The sequence below is a fragment of the Daldinia childiae genome (genome assembly GCF_008694065.1).
Source record: "Daldinia childiae strain JS-1345 chromosome Unknown Scaffold3, whole genome shotgun sequence".
NCBI classification, from domain to species: Eukaryota; Fungi; Ascomycota; class Sordariomycetes; order Xylariales; family Hypoxylaceae; genus Daldinia; species Daldinia childiae.
The window spans coordinates 843,098-864,949 of NW_022984644.1; the positions used below are offsets into that span (position 1 = coordinate 843,098).

At 45.4% G+C, this 21,852-nt stretch overlaps 5 protein-coding genes across 5 annotated transcripts; 1 reads left to right on the forward strand and 4 right to left on the reverse strand.

Moving 5' to 3' along the window:
* Positions 1 to 127: 127 nt before the first annotated feature.
* GL218_02972 (putative oxidoreductase YusZ) lies at positions 128 to 2,774 on the reverse strand (the record flags this gene model as incomplete). Its single annotated transcript, XM_033579514.1, has 4 exons — positions 128 to 274; positions 1,855 to 2,210; positions 2,261 to 2,442; positions 2,491 to 2,774. 4 exons carry the CDS (start codon positions 2,772 to 2,774, stop codon positions 128 to 130), a joined length of 969 nt encoding a protein of 322 aa, XP_033437597.1.
* Positions 2,775 to 3,421: 647 nt separating this feature from the next.
* Positions 3,422 to 4,867, reverse strand: GL218_02973 (FAD-containing monooxygenase EthA; the record flags this gene model as incomplete). The annotated part of the gene is made up of 1 exon (XM_033579515.1): positions 3,422 to 4,867. One exon carries the CDS (start codon positions 4,865 to 4,867, stop codon positions 3,422 to 3,424), a length of 1,446 nt encoding a protein of 481 aa, XP_033437598.1.
* An 846-nt stretch (positions 4,868 to 5,713) lies between these two features.
* GL218_02974 (Mediator of RNA polymerase II transcription subunit 13) lies at positions 5,714 to 10,322 on the reverse strand (the record flags this gene model as incomplete). The annotated part of the gene is made up of 3 exons (XM_033579516.1): positions 5,714 to 9,084; positions 9,484 to 10,186; positions 10,263 to 10,322. 3 exons carry the CDS (start codon positions 10,320 to 10,322, stop codon positions 5,714 to 5,716), a joined length of 4,134 nt encoding a protein of 1,377 aa, XP_033437595.1.
* Positions 10,323 to 10,982: 660 nt separating this feature from the next.
* GL218_02975 (Ribosome biogenesis protein ENP2) lies at positions 10,983 to 13,113 on the forward strand (the record flags this gene model as incomplete). The annotated part of the gene is made up of 4 exons (XM_033579517.1): positions 10,983 to 11,059; positions 11,117 to 11,262; positions 11,321 to 11,469; positions 11,539 to 13,113. 4 exons carry the CDS (start codon positions 10,983 to 10,985, stop codon positions 13,111 to 13,113), a joined length of 1,947 nt encoding a protein of 648 aa, XP_033437596.1.
* A 176-nt stretch (positions 13,114 to 13,289) lies between these two features.
* Positions 13,290 to 13,827, reverse strand: GL218_02976 (uncharacterized protein; the record flags this gene model as incomplete). Its single annotated transcript, XM_033579518.1, has 2 exons — positions 13,290 to 13,573; positions 13,623 to 13,827. 2 exons carry the CDS (start codon positions 13,825 to 13,827, stop codon positions 13,290 to 13,292), a joined length of 489 nt encoding a protein of 162 aa, XP_033437593.1.
* Between the last annotated feature and the right edge of the window lie 8,025 nt (positions 13,828 to 21,852).

The window sequence follows — 21,852 nt, forward strand, 5'->3', positions numbered from 1 at the left end:
GGTGTTGGACCACCTCCCGTGGCTCGACGAGCAGGTTGTGCCCCTCCAGCAGGTGCTGGGCGACGGGTAGGTGTGCTAATTATCCTATCAAGGGATCCAGGAAAGGGTGATTCAAGTGCACTAGGTTTTAAAGCCCGTCCTCCTCCACCTCCACCTCCACCTCCACCTCCGCCTCCGCCTCCTCCGCCTCCTCCGCCTCCTCCGCCTCCAGCTGCAGTACCAGCTGCAGTACCGGCTGGGGCTGGGGCTTCTGATTTATTCTCAGTCGGGGGACCTAATCTAAGATATTTAAAACCGTCGGACTCCACGGTCAGTGGATGCTCGCCCGATTGAACTCTGGCTAGAAAAATATACCAGGAATTGGTATTATGAATTACGGATGAGGGTGGCCCCGGGTCTAATAACACATCCCGCTGTATCTTCTGGTGTAGCAGCAAGTGCGTTCGAAATTCCTCGTAATCGAAATCGCTCGATAGCCGACGTACTGATGCTCGACCATCTTGTTTAATAAACTGATTAAGGAGTATATTACCGGAGTGTTCTAAGCTTCGTCCTTCAGGTAGTACTACGTTTAAATGTGATGCCGGGATTTCAAACCCTATTAATTTGATGACCAGAGTATCGAGGTTTACCGCATTGATAGGGTCAGTAGACATTGCCAACTAGTATTGATAAACAAGATAATCTTAGTTATAGTTATAGTATATCCTGTTAGGTTTATATGTCAACCGTAATCTCAACCTATACTAAATTCTTGTAGTCTTTTAGGTCATTTACGGTGATAGTGGTGATGACACAATTAAAACCCTCACCTTTCACAATCGGATCTCAATATATAGTTATCTAGGAAGTTATAGTCATACAGTAAAATTCGCATCCAACAAACAAATCACATGTTCGTAGTCTCTAAGGACATAAACAATATAATTATGAAGAATAACAATGGATTTGTAGAGTAAATAAGGTTATTATAGTATAGAATATTAAGACATAGTGTCCCTTGAAGTGAAAAGTTGAAAGGAACAGACACATTTACGACTTATTTTCCATATTCAAAGGACACCTAAACCCTTTCGAAACCCTAATATTTACTTGAACAAGCCATGAATTCTAGGTAACTTCTATGTCCTTTCTGTCTTTGTGTTATCTCCTAAAAGCCCTTTCATGGGACCTTCGGAGGGTAATAGTAAGAGAGATCGTGGAACACCTCGGGTATACTGAACACCAGGGGGGGGAGGAGGGGCAAATTTTTTCTTCATAAGGGATGATTTCAAGTATGACGTTACATATGAACTTATGCTTAGTTAAGGTGCGACGGAGTCAACTTCGATGGGCGCATGATCGTCTAAATGTTCAAAACAACGAAGCTTAAGCAGATATTTACCTGTTACCGGCACTTCTCTGTTCGAATATCCACTGCCCACAAGACTATATAATTTGGCCACTCTACTGTAAGTATATCAATATTCAAGATGAAGTTGCGTGAAGGACTAACATTTTAACATAGATCACATTGCGTGGCACTTATCCGGCGGTATGGGATGGATGGTATTGGAACGACCTGATTATTTCTTGAATAATAAAAACATTAGCAATGCCATGTCACAAACATGTACTGACTGGAATGAATGGACTAGTAGGAATATGGTTGGTAAGTACCTACTCAGACCTGTCCTGAAATCTCGATGCCGGCTAGCGAAGTTGACAGACTAGATCGGAGGTGGTTTATGAAAGATGTTGTAAATGCGAACTTTCATAAAAGTAATGTATCATCGCAATGTATATTATCCACGAGTTGCATATCTCTGCTTAACTCAGTGCAGAGGGACTATCGTGATCCGTGCTATTGATAACATTATGCCAATCTTTGAGCAAGAGCAGAGTCTCCTCGCATTTCCCTTTGATCGTATCGTAGCAATCTCTACCCAGAGGGAATCTTAGCGGCACTTCTTTTCCCAGCGCGCACCCTTCCTTTCTGACAAGGTCCAGGATGATTTTGACTGCTTTCCCCGTGTCGCCGGGCTGCGCGCGATCTTCCTTCGCCAGCCCGTCCATATTGGTCTTCGAAGCTCCCGCGTAGTCTGAAATACTAGACGTCACTGCACGTAGGTTGGTCGGCGACAAGAGCATCGTTCGGAATCTACCGGGTTCGATCAACAAAGTTCTAATTCCAAACCCTTCCGTTTCCTGACTCAAACTTTCGACGAGGCCTACGTAACGTTAACTTTGGGGCCTGATTTTGGTGGAACGAGTTCATTACCTTCTAGAGCGAACTTGGATCCCGCGTAGGGGCCGGTAAAAGGATGTCCATGCCAGCCCGAGAGAGAGCTGATGAATACCATGACGCCCGACCTCCTCTCTCTTAGATGGGGTAGGACCGCGCGCGTCACCTTGAAGACCCCGAAAACGTTCGTATCGAACTGGGCAAGGAGCTGATTGTATCTAGTATTTTGTAAGCAGGAAATCTTATTGGAAGACGTTCTGCCTTACTCAATATCCTCCCACCCGCCTGTCGTGATGAACGCGGCGTTATTGACTAGTACATCGATTCTCCCGTATACGGCTATTGCCTTAGCGACAGTGTCATTGATGGATTCCTGAGAGTGGGTGACATCGAGTTCTAATATAGTCGCACCGAGTTGCTCAAGATGCTGGAGCTTATCTAGCTTTCGTCCAGTGGCAACGGCAAGATCCCCTCGAGATAATATCTGCTGGATCAGAATCTCTCCGAATCCGGAAGAACAGCCGGTGACAAGCCATACGAGTTGAGTCATGTTGTTATTGGTAAGAGTGTATCGTGGGAGAGTTTTTAAAATGCTTGAGAATAAATGGAATGGATGTGTGAGATTCTGTGTTTATGATCGAGGCCATTGTGATAGATATTTATATTACTACCTCATAGCATACTGACTGCTGATCAATTTCTACAGGATATGCGCACTTAAGCATAGGTTAATATCTTTAACGCCGACAACCCATTAGATATGTAGGATGTCCGTCGCTCTAAGTGAAGTCCGCCCTACACGTAGGCAAATGAATAGAAAGGTCCGATCACGTGAAGCGGTCCAACCGAGACTTGATCTGACAATAGTCCGCTTACAGCCTACTAAAGGCCGCTCCTATCTACTTTGAGGTGTTAGCCTAGTGTGTTTATTATAAATCATCTGCCGATAATGTCTACGTAGGTTATAAGGCAACTATCAGAGAACTAAGACGGGATATCATGAGACTGAAGGAACTTATATTATGAGACTACCTAGGTACTAAGCTCATCATTGAGCTGAAATGAGTGTTATGTACTTGATGGCGTGGAATTCCCATAGCCCGAATCCTCCCTGCCGTACTTTCATCTGGACGCATATCCTTTCACCATACACATACATAATTCATTACTGTTTGTTGCTAAGATTGGTTATATCAATCAAGGGTGGAATTCCAAACCAGTTGTAGCATCCCCCCAATGAGCATTGATATAGTCAAAGGGAATATGAACCTTTCTTTTCCATGGCCCGCTTGTGCCATATTTCGGCATCCTATCCTCTACCTCGGTATAAAAGGTCGACGTCAGAGGAGAGAATGGCTCAGATTTCATGGTTGAGTCCTTCGGAACGCGTGGAACGACAGTCCTGGCGCCACGCTTCTGCATGTCCTTCAAAACTCGGAAAAAACGAGTAGTAACTAAGTCGGCGTTTATAGTCCATGGAATGTTGACGTATGCCATCACGATCATCATGTTGGGAATGTCCTGGATCATTGAGAAATTCCATATGAATCTGCCTCCCCACTCAATCTTTTCACCATCCACTCTGATATCAATATGTCCACCGAGCAACGTTCTTAGTCCTGTCGCTGGAACTATCACATCGGTTTCGACTATTTGGCCGTTATCCATCTCAATAGCCTTCTCTGTGACACGCTTGATGGCGCCGGTTACAATACTTGCTCTCGGATCATGAAGAGCTTGGTAAAAGTCCCCCGAGGGGGCCCAGCAGAGGCGCTGCTCCCAAGGGAGATATCGAGGCATAAAGTGAGGGTCAATGCCGACAGATTTTGGCAGCTGTGGAAGCGCCTTATTGATGAGATAACTCTTGGCATATATAGGATAATACTTGCAGAATAGTATAACGAACCAAGAGAAGATTGTGCTCCACACTCGTAGGAATGGGTGCATCCATGCTGGGCGGGTATCATCATCGGGCACGGATAATATGTAAGAAGGACTTCTTTGTATCATAGTAACTCTGCCAGCCTTCTTCACTAGGGCGGGCACAAGTGTGACAGCTGTTGCTCCGCTGCCGATGACGGCTACATTTCGGCCGGTATAGTCGAACTTCTCAGGCCAGAATTGGGGGTGGATAACCTGGCCTTTGAAGTTTTCAATGCCAGGAATATGAGCCTGTCGTGGAGTATCGTAGTCATAGTATCCTGTACCTAGAATTACGAAGCGTGCCTTAAACTCCTTGTGAACGCCATCATGGCTTACGGTCACAGTCCACTGTGCTGACTTAGAAGACCAATACATAGAGAGGACTTTGTGCCTGAACCGAATATGACGACCGAGGTTGTACTTAGACACGGACGTTTCCAGATATTCCTTTATCTGGTTACCTTGTCCGATGGCTTTGGGGTACGGCCAGGGATTCCATGTAAAGCCATACATGTAGAGGTCTGTGTCTGATCGAACCCCTGGATATCTGAAGAGATCCCAAGTGCCGCCGACGCTGTCTCGGTTTTCGAAGACGGCAAACGTAGCTTGCGGAAACTCGGTTTGCAGTCTATAGGCACTGTTGATACCAGATATCCCGGCACCTACGACAATTAAGTCGAGGGTCTCAGGAGTATTGGTCTTTTCTGGTAAGGATCCCATGTTGGTATGTTCCTTCTTGTAACTAGGAACTTCACATAGGTAGTAGCAACAAACGTTTGTAGTGAAATAGTCTGTGGGTAAAAATAGGGGTAATTAACATAAGTTCCCCTGACAACAAATCAACACAACTCGATTAAATCAAATATGATGAACAAAGATTTTTTTTTTCAGAAACTCGCAATGAGCAGTACCTTAGGCAGTAACTTATATTTACTATCTACTATAATACTATAACATTACCCGAGGCTATACACAGTGGCAATCTAGACATGGCCATCTCGTCTAGTCTAGTCGGGTAGAGTCTTTTTTTTCGAGCCCATTGGAGGGTGGTGTGTACGCTACTATGTTACTCGTGATGCCAATAATCGTTGGAGAACTTAAGGAAATAGTCTCGTGGCGTTGGTGTAACATGGGGGTTCGAATCATCACCCCGTAAACTAACGAATTTCTTTGTTCTATCTCCGCATTCGAACTGTTGTTGGCCTCTTTCAGCTTGTTACACCCCGCAATAGTACTGATTTGTCACATTGCACAAGAGTGTCGTTTCACAATGACGAAAGTAAGTTGATACTGATTGGCTTTCGATGATACGAATCTGTGCTTTTTACCATCTTAGCGACACGTACTCGATAGCTGCTTTTTTTGTTTTGCTTTTTTTTTGGTTCACCGTTACTTGAACAGGTCATAATCCCGAGACGCGCAGAAATATTTATCTAATGCCCGTACTTAGTCCATGAAATGAGGCATGGGGGCTGATATCTTTATTGTATTGCCAACAAACTGCTCCAACCTGGCAAATAGTCATTTCTACACGTAATGGCACCTTGCCCATAGTGACTACATACGTCACACTAACATATATAACGCTTTAACCGCATTCTCAGCCGCGGCAATATGCCATGGCCGGATGTCTGTTTCCTTGTCTACCATGCCACGCGCTCTAGCTAGTGTCCCGAGCCCTCGGTAATAAGTAAGTATTTCCCTTAATAAAGATTCATATGCTCTAGGATTCCCCTCATTATGTACTAGATTGACCTCTAGGAGGACAGGAGGGTCTTCAACTCGTGTCCCACCACGTTTTACTAGATACCCACTGATTAGTGCTGGATTCAGCTCTGTCAAGGAAGTCGAGTTGTTCAATCTGTGGGATAGGACGGCACCCCACGTTTGATCGGTGATTTCGGTTAATGTAGCGTCACTATCGGCTTCTGGATTGTTGTCCCCGCTGGGCGTCGGTGTGCTTGTAGGTGCATTCTCTCGCATGGGCGTAAGTGGGTTACCACTCTGCTCCGGCGACACCATAGAGCCTTGTGGCGTTGAAACCGGCGTGGTGTAGAATACAGATAAGGCATTGCTTGTTATCTTAACTGCCGGGGGGAGGAGTTGCATGGATGGGTTAGTGTCTACTACGATCAGCGTCAAGCTGATCGATGCTTTCGACTCTGCTTGGGCTAGGGCAGACCAGAGTTCTATCTCGGACTGTTCCATCGTACCGGATTTCGCGATGATGATTCGCCAGTGTACTTTCCGAGCAGATATGAAGTCATGAGTGGCACCCCAGATCTCTGTAGTTACATCCGCGATTGGCCTCGACAGACATTTCCCTTTTCTTCCTAGGCAGTATGACGCCGTCATTTGTTGGCTACCCCTATTATCTGTCCAAGCCGCTGTAACCCACCTTCCATCTATGCTTTGCGCATATGCAATGTGGAGGCAAGTGTTCTCGTGTAACAACGACGCGGACGGATTGGTTGTCAGCTTGAAATCGATTATCCTTGGTGGTGGTTGTTCAAGCATTATTGCCGGGGATGGTCCCGCTCCACCAAATTGAGTACACCTATCGTATGTCTCCATGGCCAGTTTACCAAAATCAGAAGGGGATGGCATAGCAACTGAACATGAAGATGCTATGAAATCTTGTGGTATTAGTTGTAGGGCCAGATCGTTAACGATTGATAACTTTTTACTCGACAATATTCTTCTGTATCCCTCGAAGATCTGGTTGAAAGCAGAGCAGCATTCTACTGCCGATCCAGCAGCATCTGGCGAATAGACGAAGAAGATAACAAAATTTATCTCTTCAACTATCATTGATGCTAACACTTGGCAGATTTTACTAACACAGCTCGCTATTGAGGGTCGTAGAAAAGATGATGACTTGCTGAATGGGATTAGGTCTTTCTCAGAAGTGAAAGGAAACATGCCGTTCTCTACACCAGCTGTTGTAGGAAGACGGCTGAATGAACCCAGCTTTAATGATTCGTAAATGCTACGCATTCGATCTGTAAACGCAAGCATGTCATCTGCCATACCCTCGTTATTGGGGAAAATACAGAGTGCATTGATGTCTTTATTTCCAGGAGACGGACTTAGTCCAAGACTCTCCCAGAAAGCGACAGCAGATGGTAAGACAGACAACTTAGACTCGTATCGCCGCAACTCAAAATGTGGCGATGGGACCTGGAATAAACTACTTGGCCTCATCTGATCGGCTCCCGGTGGCCTTGGCTGCATTCGTGTAGGTTGCCCGAGAAGGGGTACATCTTGAAGTTCTATAAATGGACGAAATTGATACTCCGTAGCAGTTGCAAGGCATGGGGGAAGGCCAGACTTGACATCTTGGATCGATCTCCTTGTGAGATTGGTAAGCTGACGGCGCTGGTAAACTCTTGATTCTAACAGTTGAGGTGTGGTAGTAGTCGAAAAGGTGGAAGTAGAAAATTGGTCTGTAAGAATTTGTGCTGCCATTATTAACTGATCGTCCGGTAGTGATGGCGAGAAAAGTGGCGGTTCCGGGTCGGCAAAGTACTTGGTGAGTGGCAAGTCCGCCTCGGACTTGCATGCATGAGGCAACTCAAGTGGTAGATGAGGCAAACTCAGGTCTATAGATTCGAGCTCTTTAAATGATGTAGCAAGGGACTCCCTATCGTCGTCAACTAGTCGTCTTCTCACGCTCGAGGATTTCACGGGGGATGATGGATCATCACTATCGTAGCTTAAATCATCCTGATCCGATACAATACTCATTTCATCGGCGTCTGAGTGCGTCTCTTCGAGGTTTGAAGGGCTTGGACGATTCGATATGGGAATCTGAGAACCAGGTGGGTGAATTAGAAGATGTCCGATCTTTGCAGGGAGTTCTTTCAAGCCCTTCCGGGCCTTGACATGGCGACGCAAATAATTCGTCGTTGGCGGTTCATTTAGACTAGAAAACTTGACATCTTCTGATCGCTCGACAGAGTAGTCGAACCGCCCACTCCCTTCATATTTACTGTTCACTGCCGATAAGCAGGGTCCAAAATCCACTTTATCAAAAATGCTGTTATGAGGAGACACTTTTATACGAGAGTTCTCCTGTACTGCATGGTGGTTATCAAGGGACGCTTTAATTCTCTTGAACACGGTATCCGGGTTGAATGGACTAGCGGGCCGTTTAACGCCCGCAGACTGGAATCTATTAACGTCTAATCCAGCTTGGCGCCGTGCTTCATCTCCTAACGAGCTCCGTGCATGTCTTAGCTCAGGCTTCGTGAACGTTGGCGAAGCGGCATCAACTAAGCGAATATCCGGAGGACCTCCCTTGGTCTGAGACTCTTGTATCGTCGGAAGGCCGACAGTAAGACCTAAATTTGAATCTGAATTTGAGATGCCAGGCAAGTCAAGGGAACTGAGGCCCATGTCGCCAGGCTGTTCATCAAAGAAATTAAAATCAGCCTCGGTAATATCGGCGTCTGCAAACATATCGGGACCCAATTCGCCGAAGAGATTTTCTGACTCAAATGAAGCACCTATGCGTTCGCGTTTCGTGTCCGTATTCTCCCAATGATCTCCGTACGATCTCACATTACGAGTCCCATCAATGTCTAACGCAGATGCAGCCGCATTATTTCCAGGACTAGAAGCCGTACCGTCCATAGACGGCGTCGCACCAACAATATTTTGGATGTTACCGTCTGGAGGTGTCGGGTATAAACCAGGCGGTACACCAGTATTATTGGATCGCTGTAATGGTAAAGGAGATAGACCACTAGTATGTGGGTTTTGACCGTCTCCTAGCGTAGCTTCACGAGCCGTTGCAGCGTCTCTCTCCTTTTTATTCTTTATCAGTGTCTCATCCCGCTCCCCCGCATCTAAAAACCATTGCTTAGCGACCCTTAGAGTGTCATAGTTCCGGTCAAATTCAGACCCCGAGACATCATCTCCTTCGCCTCCAATTCCTAGTCGCGAAAACATCTTACAAAAGCACAAACTCGCAGGCCACGATATGTTTGAAGTACCTACTAGCGGTGTCCGTTTCCCATCTACGTTTTGCTCTGTTGGTTTTCTTCGTATTCGTTGAAGACTAATCCAACTTGGGGATTCACAAAAAGAAGACGGTATGTTACGGGCTTGCAGGAATTTAGAACAGATATTCCGCCATTGGCCATCATCCCTTTCAGACCTAAGCCTCATAATTTGAGTATCGGGGGACTGGCCAAAGCTACCTTCGGTAGCTACATTATCAGATGTAGTACTGACGGGGTGGCAAGTAGCAAACATTCCTAATGGCGCGGCTAAGACAGTAACACCAAGAGACGGAAGAGGATATCCAAGCTTTTCAGACAGGCTTATTATACCCTCCGCCAGAGAAAGCGAAAACGATATGACAAGACTGCCAGTTGTTGTGAGATATACGCGTAAGGAAGCGAGTATCGCAGGAGCAGTGGCGTAGTCGTCGTGAGGGGAGCTCGAAAGAAGCAGGGTCCGGGAGCTTAGCGGGATAGCCCCAGTGTTAGCACAGAAGCTAGAAGATACTGCAGATAAAGCAGCGCAGATAAAGTAATCGTAGACATCTTTTGTTGACGTCGAGGAAGTGATTTTCGAGTCTATGGGTGGGACTGTCCTGGACTCCTGCTCGCTTGGAGTAGAAAACGATTGGGCCGAGGAAAATGTAGCAGACTGCATATTTCTATAGGCCGAGTCTAGAGCAGCGGATCCAGTTGAGGATGAGGAGCTTGCTGGAGTATTGGCGGTATTTGGGCCATGTGTACGACTCTTAACGAGTGCCACCGATTCAAAGGTGCCCTCCTCGGTCAAGGAAAAGCTAAACCCAGCACTTCCAATCAACTTGGGAAATGTAGGTATTGCTGATTGACCTCCCTGCAGCCTACTCTTCTGCGATAAGTAAAAGCACCATATACCCCGTCGAACCGTATCGTAATATGCCAGGAACCCATCTTTCCGGAGCGCAGTCTCGAGCTCGAGCGCATGGGAACTAAGGGATGTTAAGGTTGGGGAGACGGGATCGTAGAAGGCAAAGTTAACAGATGATATATTATTCTGTGTTATAATTACGTTGTAGTTAGCGGGTGCATCGATGCAAATATATTAGTATGCCTCGGTCTCTTGTACTCACAATTACTAATGTATTAGTCTCATATTCGCCAGTGTCCATATCGTAAATCGTATCAATCATTCCGATGTAGTAGTCGTTTTCGTACAACAAACAGCAGAATTCCTATAACCAAATAACTGCTAACATAAGAATAGGATACAATGAATAGAGTGAGTTGGATGATTTCGTTTCAATCTCTGAGGTCTCGAACACATGCCGAACTCCATCTCCGCTACGCCTAATGAAAAAGGGCAATGCGAAGCTGGAATCGGACAGTGAGGATTGAAGCAAACGAGTAAACAGCTATCACTTCGTAGGTCATAGAGTTAGTCGCAACATTGGCCGGTTACATTAGGTATGTGATCATGGCCAGATGATGTTCTGTGTAAGGGATGGCTGAGGATGGCTGAGGAATCTTTAAGGTCTTGTACTAAGTAAAAGTACCTAATTCTATATTTCCCGGCGTTGAGGCTGGCACATAGGCACATGGGCAGCTGTGGATCTTACCTAAAGCGCCTTGATCCATTGTTGTGGCTAAGACCAATCACCTACCGGGCGCAATAAATGGTGGATCTCGCGTTATGCAAGAATTAGAACTACCTTATCGAATCATAATCTCCACTAAAATTCTCCTTATCGCCCCTCTGCTTTCTTTTTCTATCCATCGTCTTGTCGCGTATTATTTCTTTCCTTCCCATCACCATAAAACTTCTGTCGGCAACAATTGTGAATTGTGTCGCCATGAAGGTCACCAACCAGGGAGATGTGTCGGTATACACAATAGCCGGTGCTAATACTGCGCGGCCTTTACCAGACTGGTAAGATAATTAGTATCTTCCCCGACAAGAACGTTGATACTAACTAGATCTACGCAGGCTCGCACGTCGCCGGAAACGCAGCTTGAAATCAGACCCCGAGTATCAAAATCGAATTGAACTACTTCAAGACTTTGAGTTTGAGGAAGCCAGCCAGTGTGTTAGAGTTTCTGAGGACAATGATTGGATTATGTCCACTGGAACATGTATGTCGCAATGATATCTAAAAAAAATATCCTTAAACAACATATTAATGTCTAGTAGACAAACCGCAATTCCATGTTCACTACCTACCTCATCTCTCACTATCATATGCGAGACACACCAAGTCTCTCAATACGACGTTTCTTCTACTTTCAAACGATTACACGAAATCCCTACATTTACAGAGCGACCGAAAACTTGAGTTCCATGTAAGCATTAAAGTTTTCTGAGAGAAAGTGGTGTTTTAAGTACGAGCGGAATATGTTAACATATGATAGACGCCCGCTGGTTGTCATTATGAGTTACGCCTGCCTAGGTACGGAAGAGACCTCGTTTACGATCGGCATGCTACCGAAGCGTTGATTCCCTCAGTCGGGTTGGATCCCGATGGAAATGGTGAAGTCTTTCGAATGAACCTTGAGGTTGGGAGATTCATGAAATCATATCAGATTGATGTTGGATCCGACGACGGCGTCGAAGGCGGCTTACAGGGAAGCATCGGCGTCGGCAGTGTTAACACAGCAGCAGTTGCCGAGAACAGCCACAACCTATTAGCATTTGGCACATCTGTTGGCTCCGTTGAATTTTGGGACTCGCGATCCAAGTCGCGAGTTGCTATCCTTGGCGGCCAGGAGGGTGAAATAACAGCCCTCGACTTTAACCCCACGGGTCTTTCATTAGCGACAGGCACATCCAGTGGGCTTATTAAACTTTTTGATCTTCGAAGTCCGAAGCCGCTGTTACAAAAAGACCACGGTCCAGGATTTCCGATCAAAAGTCTTATCCACATGACTACGTCTTCTCAAGAGAAGAAAGTCCTATCCGCCGATAAACAGATGATCAAGATTTGGGACGAGCTTGACGGCGAGACCTGGACCTCCGTTGAACCATTAGTCGATATCAATTTCGTCACATGGTGCAAGAATACGGGAATGATCCTTACGGCCAACGAGGGTAAACCCCTTCATAGTTTCTTCATCCCACAACTGGGGTCTGCGCCGCGGTGGTGTTCGTTCCTTGACAACATGGTCGAAGAGATGGCCGAGGAGGTCAGCACTGATCAATATGACAATTTCAAGTTCCTGACATTGCCGGAATTGAAATCTCTAAGCCTCGCTCACTTGATTGGCAAGACGAACTTGCTACGCCCTTATATGCACGGTTACTTCGTCGCTTCGAAGCTGTACGACCAAGCTCGGTTGATCGCCAATCCTTACGCTATGGAAGAGGAACGTGCAAAACGCATTAAGGAGAAGGTTGAAAAGGAGCGCGCTAGCCGAATCCGTGGAAATAAGAAGGTTAAGGTCAATCAAAAATTGGTTGATAAGTTGCTCAAGCGACAGGAGAGGAGGGCACACATCGATACGAATGCTGGTGTGCTGGGAGATGAACGATTTACTCGTCTATTTGAGGACGAAGAATTCAAGATTGATGAAAACAGTCGCGAGTTCCAGGTCCTAAATCCCAGCACGAAGATCGATCCGGAGACAGGTGTAAAAAGTACGGTCCCCGGTCCAAAGTTCTCTGACGAGAGCGAAGACCCTAGCAGTACCAGCGAGAGTGACGATGAGATATCTCTTAAAAGGACTGCGCAGAAGGAAATGGTTATGCGAGTCAGTTCGTCTAATCGGGAGAGTAGCCACTTGTCAAGGGATGCCTCTCTAGGCTCGAGAGCCCAGAAGTCAGGCAGGGTCAACAAAGCCCGAAATGGCGACATAGTCGGAGAGAGACAAGTTACATTCGTGCCGGACTCGAGGAGGAGGAAGAACGATGAAGCTCCAAAAGCTCAACCAAAAGATAGACGAAGTGACCCACGACGAAGTGCTAGTACTAATGTATTCAGACGGCTTTGATACCCAGCGATATACTAGCGATATTTGATACAAATTTAACAGGCGGTTGGCTCGCTTTCCTGAACTCCATTCTCCAATTACAAGTGAGGCCATTTAAATACCATAACCGATTCGACGCCTATGTCTTCTTCCAAGTAACCATCACCTATTCAAAATAGTCCACACCGCGCGACGATTCATTTTCTCGTCCACTTCTTGCCTCTCTTCTCTGAATTCTCTCTGGTAGTTGACTGGGCAAGGCCCTTTTCAACATCTTCGGGTCGCAATTTAGGTGTTGGTGGTACATCATCCAAGCGAAGACGACCTCGAGATGAGTTACTGGAGGACTCCTTAACCGACCTTGGGAATTCCGATCGACGGGGTGTGAGAGCAGTGACTACCTTCCTTGCCGAACGACGGATGCTCTCCCTAACCTTCCATTCCCTCTTCTTAGCTAGGTAAAAAAGCACCGCTGTAGAAACTACACCATATTAGCTCGTTGAAATCAGCTGTGGTACGGAAGAACTCACTGCCAAGTACACAAACAACGGCAACGACAACTATGATCGCGACTATCGCACCGTGGGAAATCTGAACGACACCGGGGCTGCTACCAGATGCCCCCGCAGAATCATCAATGCTGCCGCCGGAACTGATCGAGCCCGGTCCACTGTCGCCTTCGTTATAAGGTACATCCGTCGCCAGCGGGAATGGGTCTGAAGTAGAGGTCGCCATGGTGAGCTTGCACTAGCGAAAAATGAAAGTAATGTAAGTGAGAGCCGGCACTTTGGTTCTTTGTGGAACGACGTGGGACGACGTAAGGCGGCCGCTACAGATTTTGAACAAATCTCATCCAGCCATGCGAGACGATATTGAAGGTAGGAAGAGAACCAGGATTTGTATCACGCCACATCGGGGCTCTTGGTACTTATGAACGAGGAATTCGTCCTGGTGGGGATAGTTAGTTGAGGCGCTTAGAGAGACCATTCTGTAAAGACATCTTAATGATGTGACAGAATATGCATGGTGGGTGTTGATAGGAACCTAGGTAGTGTCTCTAGCTCTTCTATGTAAAGACTTAATGCACCACTGGCAGTTGAGACCTCAGGGGTCCCGGCACTTTTCCAAAGTCTTCATTGGGTGCCACCAACTCAGATGCAGGAGTTAAGCAATAAGATCTCTTTTATTTAGATGGAATCGAATTGTTATTGGTAGTTGAAATCTAGCAAGCGCTTAACCAAGGGCGCTTTGGGACTTGACCCCTGGTTATTTGGCCAATCAGCATGTGTTAACAGGGATTTTAGGAGGTACCATTTCTTGTGGCCTCCAAACGCTGCATCTTGTCACATTTGTCGCCCAGGTTTGTTTCTCGTGGTTTGCTTGTAATTTGCTGGAGAATTCTTATCACGAAAAAGTTTCTGGTAGAACAGTCATTTGCTCAAGGAAATAGTTATCTATTTGAAGCTAGTATGACCGTATCTCCGTGCCCTCTTAATTATCATGACAATTTCAGAGGATGCTACCTAGGTAGGTATCTTAGAACAGCACGTCATAAACAGTCCTCAACCGCGCATACGCCCACGCATTGAAGTCCGTGATAGACTCCAAAAATTCCTTCATTTGCAACCCAAATAAAATACAATTAAAACCCTACCTAATACAATCGGCATAATGACTTCGCTATAGCTACGCCTGTTTAGTTCATAAGAAGATCCACCAGTTATGCATACTGTAACCGTTATTGTTTAGTGTGACTTTGATGTATTCCATTGAGGCCTTCATCGACTCGCTAGACGAGAACTTGGACGTTTCTAATCGCAGGAATTTCCCATCAGCCACCTCCCATCAAATCTAATTTAGAATTACCTATTCATTGTTCTCCTAGAAGAGCGCCTATTTAATAATGCGTCCACGATATCAGACGCCAACTCACTTGTGTCGTCTCAAAGACGCGTCTGATTGCGTCTAGATCAACTGTCTAGATGGCAGATAGACTTCATCTTGTATAAATCGGTAACTGAGACAGGCCAACATATTGGCCTGCGTTTATTAATGGCACCCAAATCGCATGTTTCCTGACCGGATCCCAAAGATACCGACGCCATTCTATGCCATGCTACGCCATGCTACGCCATGCTATCTATAGCAACAAATTTCGCGATGTTGCTGTTACACTGCTGCCGGAGATGCAGCCATCTACACTGGTGATTAGTCACAATATAGAAGTGTAGGATACCTCTGTTCGACCAATCCATCATAAACTCACGTCAGTTAATCTCATTTTAATTCGGCATGTTCGTGAACGAAAATAGGTAGAGTCACGCTCTATAGGTACCGCAATTTGACACGCCAACGTTAGCTATATGCTAGCCTTTCTATTATTAAATTTAATCACATCTTTTCATACCCATATTAAGAGTAACGAGAACACTTAGATGTCTCGTCGGAGTTCCTTACAGTGAACCAACTAGAAATTCATCAGTCTTCGAAATTATGTAGAGGTATATAGGGGTTGTCTGTCCATTTTTATATTTCATATTCAAGCTTTTCCTATAACAAGCAGTCTTCTTTGAAAACATGGTGATTTTACTCTACCTATGGATCCTTAGGTCATTGCATCTAAGTCAGGTAGTTACCTATTTCATATAAAATATTTGTAGAACATAGATCCTTCTAGTGATAGAATTAACTACAAGATGTATAACTCCTTCTGTCTATATTATCCGGGCAGTCACGTAAGTCATTAAGGACCAGCAAAATTGACCGTGTATGTTTAAGGCAGTTACGCAAAACGGCACTTCCAAGGGGACGAGAGCCACTAAGTGCTACTTTCTCAACCTTATAATATTATCAAAAACTCAGAATATTAGTTCAATTGAAAATTTATCCACCTCTCATATTCAGCTCACATCATCTATCATGCTTTGAACCGCAAAATGGTATAACTGTTTGGGCGCAATAATCATTCTCGTTCCTTACGCTGGGAAAGGCGACGTACTATCCTCCTAATATTTCGCCTCTGATAATACAATCCAGTGTTAAAAACCTAATAATCAGAATGCTACGAGAGGACCCCAAGTATGAGACGTATGTGTCAAGCCAAATGTCTAATAGATATGCGGATCCTACTTCTCAAGCGACGTCTAGCCAGGCCGATCTTGTCCAGCCACTAAAGGACTCACAAGACACAAATAGCAATGTCATAACTAAAAGTACTCCGTTAGAAGGTTCATCCGAGGATGCTCTCCCTACCAGGGCTACAGAGGCAAGCTTTTTTACCCGTCCGGTACTGGAGACAGCCGAGGAGATAGGGGCCATATTCCAATTTCAAAAGGCGCCGCCTCCTCGTACGATATCCCACGGTCCAGTTGGACAACAAAGAAATACAGCCCCTCCTCCTCCTCCTCCTCCCGTAATCAATAGAGTTTCGCATGGCGGTCTAAGTCCCGGAGTTTCTGACTTCAATAGTCATGTTAGACCAGTGGAATCCCCGCCATCAGAAAGTGGTAGAGATAGAATCGGAGAACATTATGATAGCAATAAAGATGATGATGATACAGTCGACATGATAGTATACCCCCAAGAAGCCCCAAAGAATACCCCCAGTAGCACCCAGCCCCCTGTCGGCGACTCATCAGGCTTAGCATCCACCAAAGACTCGTTTGACTTTCCTTTCCCAGACAATACTAGCCAGTCACGTTATGGTGGGAAAAAGCAGACATCTCACTTTTCTCCTCTGACGAAGGCTCAGCTCCCGAAGGCAATCTCGGATACCCGTCGAAAAGCTCTTGCGCAACTAAGCCCTCGTAGTGTATTGCCACAAACAAAAGTCGCATTATCACCTACTGTCAACCCACAATCGGCACAACCAAGAAGCACACCAAATAGAGCAGTTCTAGCCAAGACAATGAGGCGCTCGGAGATCCACAAGAAACCTCGGAGTGATCATCAATCCTCAAGAGACATTGGCGTCAGTGAAGCCAAACATAGCTCTACGAAGAATCTTCGGAATAAGCGAAATAGACTCCAGGGTCTTACGCGACCCATATCATTTGGGGCATCAGAATACGATGTAATTTCCGCAGTGAGATCGTGTTCTCAAGCATCGAATATTTCAAAGCCACGAGCTCCTCCTAGAGTCAGTTACAAGGGAGACACTCCCACACGCGAGCAGAATAGCATGAATTTAATGAGATTCGCGGAATCTTGGAACACGAACTATCTCTACAATCAAGAACTACTGGACCGTTGGGAGCAGAAAATGTCTTTACTAGAAGACCATATTGCATCTCAAGATTCAGTTATTGAACAGTGCCAGGAAACAATCGCGTGTCGCGATCAAAAGATCGATGACTTGTCGACAGAAGTTGAAAATCTTCGTACTCAAAACCAGGAGATTCAAAGCAAGATAAACATATCTTCTGACATACGCAAGAAACTGGAGGATAAACTGAAGTCTTGTCGAACCCGTTTGAATGATGCAATTGGCGAACAACAGCGACTTTTTTTACAATGCAGGGAAAATTGCCAAAAGGCAATTGCAGACATTGAAGGGGAAGAGAAAGCACGGAAAGAGTCCATAGATAAGGCGTTTATGACACTTGAGCGCCTAAGAACCGGGATTAGGCAAGAGGTTGCTGGAGTTGTCAAAGATACCAATGGACAAGCCGACGAACGTATGTAAGATTACCCCTCCTAAAGCAATGAGACTAACGTGTGATAAGTGAGTAAAACCATCAAGTCTCTCGAAAGCGAGCTAAGAGATCGTGAGATGGAACTTGAACGTGAAAAACAGCATGGCCAGGATCTTACCGAGCAGCTGTCCAAGTTTCAAAAACTACACGAGCACTCGCTCCAGTTAGTATCGACACAGAATCAAGAGTTTTTAGACCAAATGAAACAGGATCGGAAGCATGTTGAAAATACCGAGAATCGCATTCAAAAACAAGAAGAAAAGTAAGGACTCCCCATTCGACCTATGTCAAATATTGCTAACTTCATAGACTTAACAAGATTCTAAAGACGCTGGAACAGACTAACTCAAAAACTGTAGATCCCATGGTAGTAATGGAGAAATTAAGAGAAGCTCATAGTAGCATAGCTGCAGCGTATGCGTCTAAACAATTCCGAAGAGTATATAGTGCTAACAAGTTATTAGGATTGTTGCAGAATTTCAAGATTCTGTCCTGTTAACTCATAACTCTGTACTTGAGGACCAAGAAACTTTACATGAAAGTATTGGGGAAATTCGTTTGCTATGCGAAGGTATATGCGAGAAGTTGACCGGACTAAATGATGTTGCGGTATGGCAAGAGAGAACACACGATTCTGACATGGCTATCAATAGCCATATCCAGCACATTCAAGGTCTACAAGATGAATTACACCAACTATACATCCGCATAAATGAGCAGACGGGAGAGCGTCAAGAGCTCGAGAGACGGCTAGTAATTGCTGCAGCCAATGAGCAAATAACAAAGGAGAAGATCAAGACTTTGGCAGAGCAGACTGAGTGTTTCCAGAAAACAATAGGCGAGAAGGAAATAACGATAAGCGAATCGAATGAAAACCTCAAAGCAGTCCAGGAAGAATTGAGAAAGCAAGCTCGCGTTGCTCAAGACAGGGAGAGGCATATTCAAATTGAGCGCGAGAACCACGAAAAAGCAATTCAGCTTAGTGTGCAGCAAACCAAGCAAGAAGTATCTCGGGCTATCACCGAAAGGACAAAGGAGCTTATCGAGAAACATCAAACTACAGAAAAGCGGCTCGAAGAAGTAGAGGTGGCTCGCGCACAACTTGAGGAAGAGCTAACTAGATCCCGACAAGAAGGAGAAATGAGCAGAGTCAATCTTGATAGAGACATACGCCAAATACGAGGCGAAGTTTTGACGGCATCCACCACGATAAATAAGATGACTGTCGATCTGAAGGAAACTGAGAATGAGCGGGAAGCTTTACGAGGGAGTCTCGAAGGATGGTCGCATGGGCGAGTTGAAGTTGATCAGATGAAACATATACTATGGCGACTAGCAAGGGACCAACCTAACGCAATTCAGATGAGTGACCAATTGAAGCAACTTTTAGAAGTTCAGAAAAAGGTGTCAGGTACTTTGGCGTATCACCAAGCGAAGGTCATCGATGCAGAAGCAGGTACCCGTGACCAAAGCCGATCGACAAAATCCGGAAACAGTTCTATATTGACGAGCAATCTACAGGACAACATGTTTCACACACAAGAAGCCTCTCTAGATCTTAAGCGAAAGGTCATGGTCAAGTCTCCGGCTACTATAGATGATCGCGTATCTCCAATGTCTGTTGAACAAGAAAGGAGTACCAGACGACACGCAGCACCTCTGCGAGGGATTATGAAGGTCATTACCAATGATACTTTGGGAGAAGTGGAAGGAGGAGGGAACACACTGGAAGCGAATGACCATTTGCCTGTAGCACCACAGCTCCCCCTCAAGCGGAAGATAGCGAGACGTGGTTCAAAGCCTCCTCTTACTACTCATAGCATATATAATCGACCTGTAGCTGGATCTATCCTAGAAATGGGCAGCGAACAGATCGAAGCGAGCCAAGCCGGCCCCAGCGGGCACATTAACGACAATTCTATCATTTCTGACTTGGTACACCCTGACAGCAGTGCTAACGAACCATCACAGAAGAAGCAGAGAGTTTCAGGGGCCAAACAACACGAGACCCAGGGGTCTAATATCGCAGAAAGAGTTAAGTTATCCCGCTCTATGTCAACTTACTTTCCGTCTCAGACGTCAGAAAACAAAGAACCGACCGAGGGAGCTTTGTTAGATTCAAGTGCACCCTCTCGTCGCGGAGGTCCAATAAAGAGGAAACCCCTTGGACTGGTGACCTATGGCTCACAAGATCCTGGCCAGGGGTTATCGCACAGCCAGTCATCCATTATATCTGGTACCACAGAAGTAGCCGATAGCCAGTCGACTACAGCTTCTTGCTAAACAACAGAGTCGGTAGACAACCAAGCTTAGGAGCAAGATGTTTTAGAGGGCTAAGGCCGTAGTGAGTTTTGCAACTAGAAACTCCAATGAACATCAGCAAACTGGAACCACACCTAAGGCTCTATTCTTCTTCCAAAGCGCTCAGAAAAGTTTACTTTGACAATGTCGTGTATTTGGGGGGATGGGAAGAATATCTATATCATGGCTAAGCTTTGCTCGAGATACCTACTCGCCAAAATGATAAAATGTAAAGAGGCATACATATTCACAGCCGAGCTTTAATTTGGTCTTTTAAAGGGCGGTAGTCAAGCTTAATGCAGTAATGAATATTTTACTTTCCTTGATATGCGCCGCCTAACGCACGGTGAACATCCATAGAGGCAATAATAAAACAGCTCTCGCTCGAGTACTGTATAGCTATATATACATACAACCCCTGGATATGTTCGCAAAGAGTTTGTTTAGACTAATCCTTCTACGCATCTGAGTCTTTGAAGCGGTTGGAGGGTTATAGCTCCATATGATAGGCGCATGATGTTCGAGGCTTCACTACTCATCGTAGAGAAGGGAAGCTTCGCATATTGAGACGGGGATCGAGTTTTAACTGTTTATTTCCCTCTCCGCTTCTGTTCGAGGAAGAGCACCTTTTTCCGAACTATAGTATACACCAGAAAGTTAGCTATGAGTTTGACTTGCGTAGATATCCTCTCTACCTATTTTCGTCTCGCATTCGAAGTATTCGGGCAAAATCCATGTCTTGAAGACTCGCGGTATGCTTCCCTACTATACCCGGGGAATAAGAAGTAACGTACCGATAGGGTCGTATTTCAGCATACTCATGGGCCGTGACGTTCGCGGGCGGGAGAATGTGTAGAAGAAACCGGTCATGGCCATGGATAGGAGGCGAACGGAGAGTAGACGGGTCTTCGCTACTTTGGAGTTAGTAAGACGTTATTGCTGAACTACAGTTTTGACGTACGTTTCTTCGCCATTGTCTAGGATTTGCGACCGTCTGGCGGTTAACGGGTACGTTTGAGGGTTCGAATTGAACTTGGACGTCAAACGCGAATTGTTCACGATGTCACAATTCGATGTCACAATTCAATGCGACGAAGTTTTTGGTGGAGCTTAGCTTGGTCGTGTGGCTGGTGCTATTGCCGACGGGCTGTGCAATGGAACCCCCACTATCGGAATATTCAAGCCACATTTGATATAAGGGTCCCGTCCCGCCGCGGAAAAGGCATCTACGGACTGGAGCCGGCGGCAATTGAACCTTGCATCTTATCAAATCCCGGGTTTAACCAATTTGCGATTTCGCACTACAACACCTTTTTCTTGACTCATTAATAGAAGTCTAGACGGTTTGTCCAACACGCCCTGTATGTACTTGGCTGCTTGGTCTAGCTACATTCTAGGGATTCATAAACATCCTAACTTTAACATCGCATGGACTTTCCGGAATGGACTTAGCTGCCGATTTTCTTTAGGTCATCCCTACCGATCGGATCTAGCATAGTTATCGTCTACATTAAAAGTCAACCAATAATATGTTTCCTATTTGTCTATACTTTATACTTAGTTCTTAGTATCGATGCTGTAGGTCTATTTTCGACTCACCCAGGGACTTGAACGAGTATCTTAAGAAGATGGATCCGGTGTAAGAATTATAATACATAGAATAGGTTCAAGACTTAAGCATAATTCCCCGGAATTATTAATAGGATACAAGACTATCAGTTATATCTAACAGAAATTCACTGTCTATAAGTCACAATACCTAGCT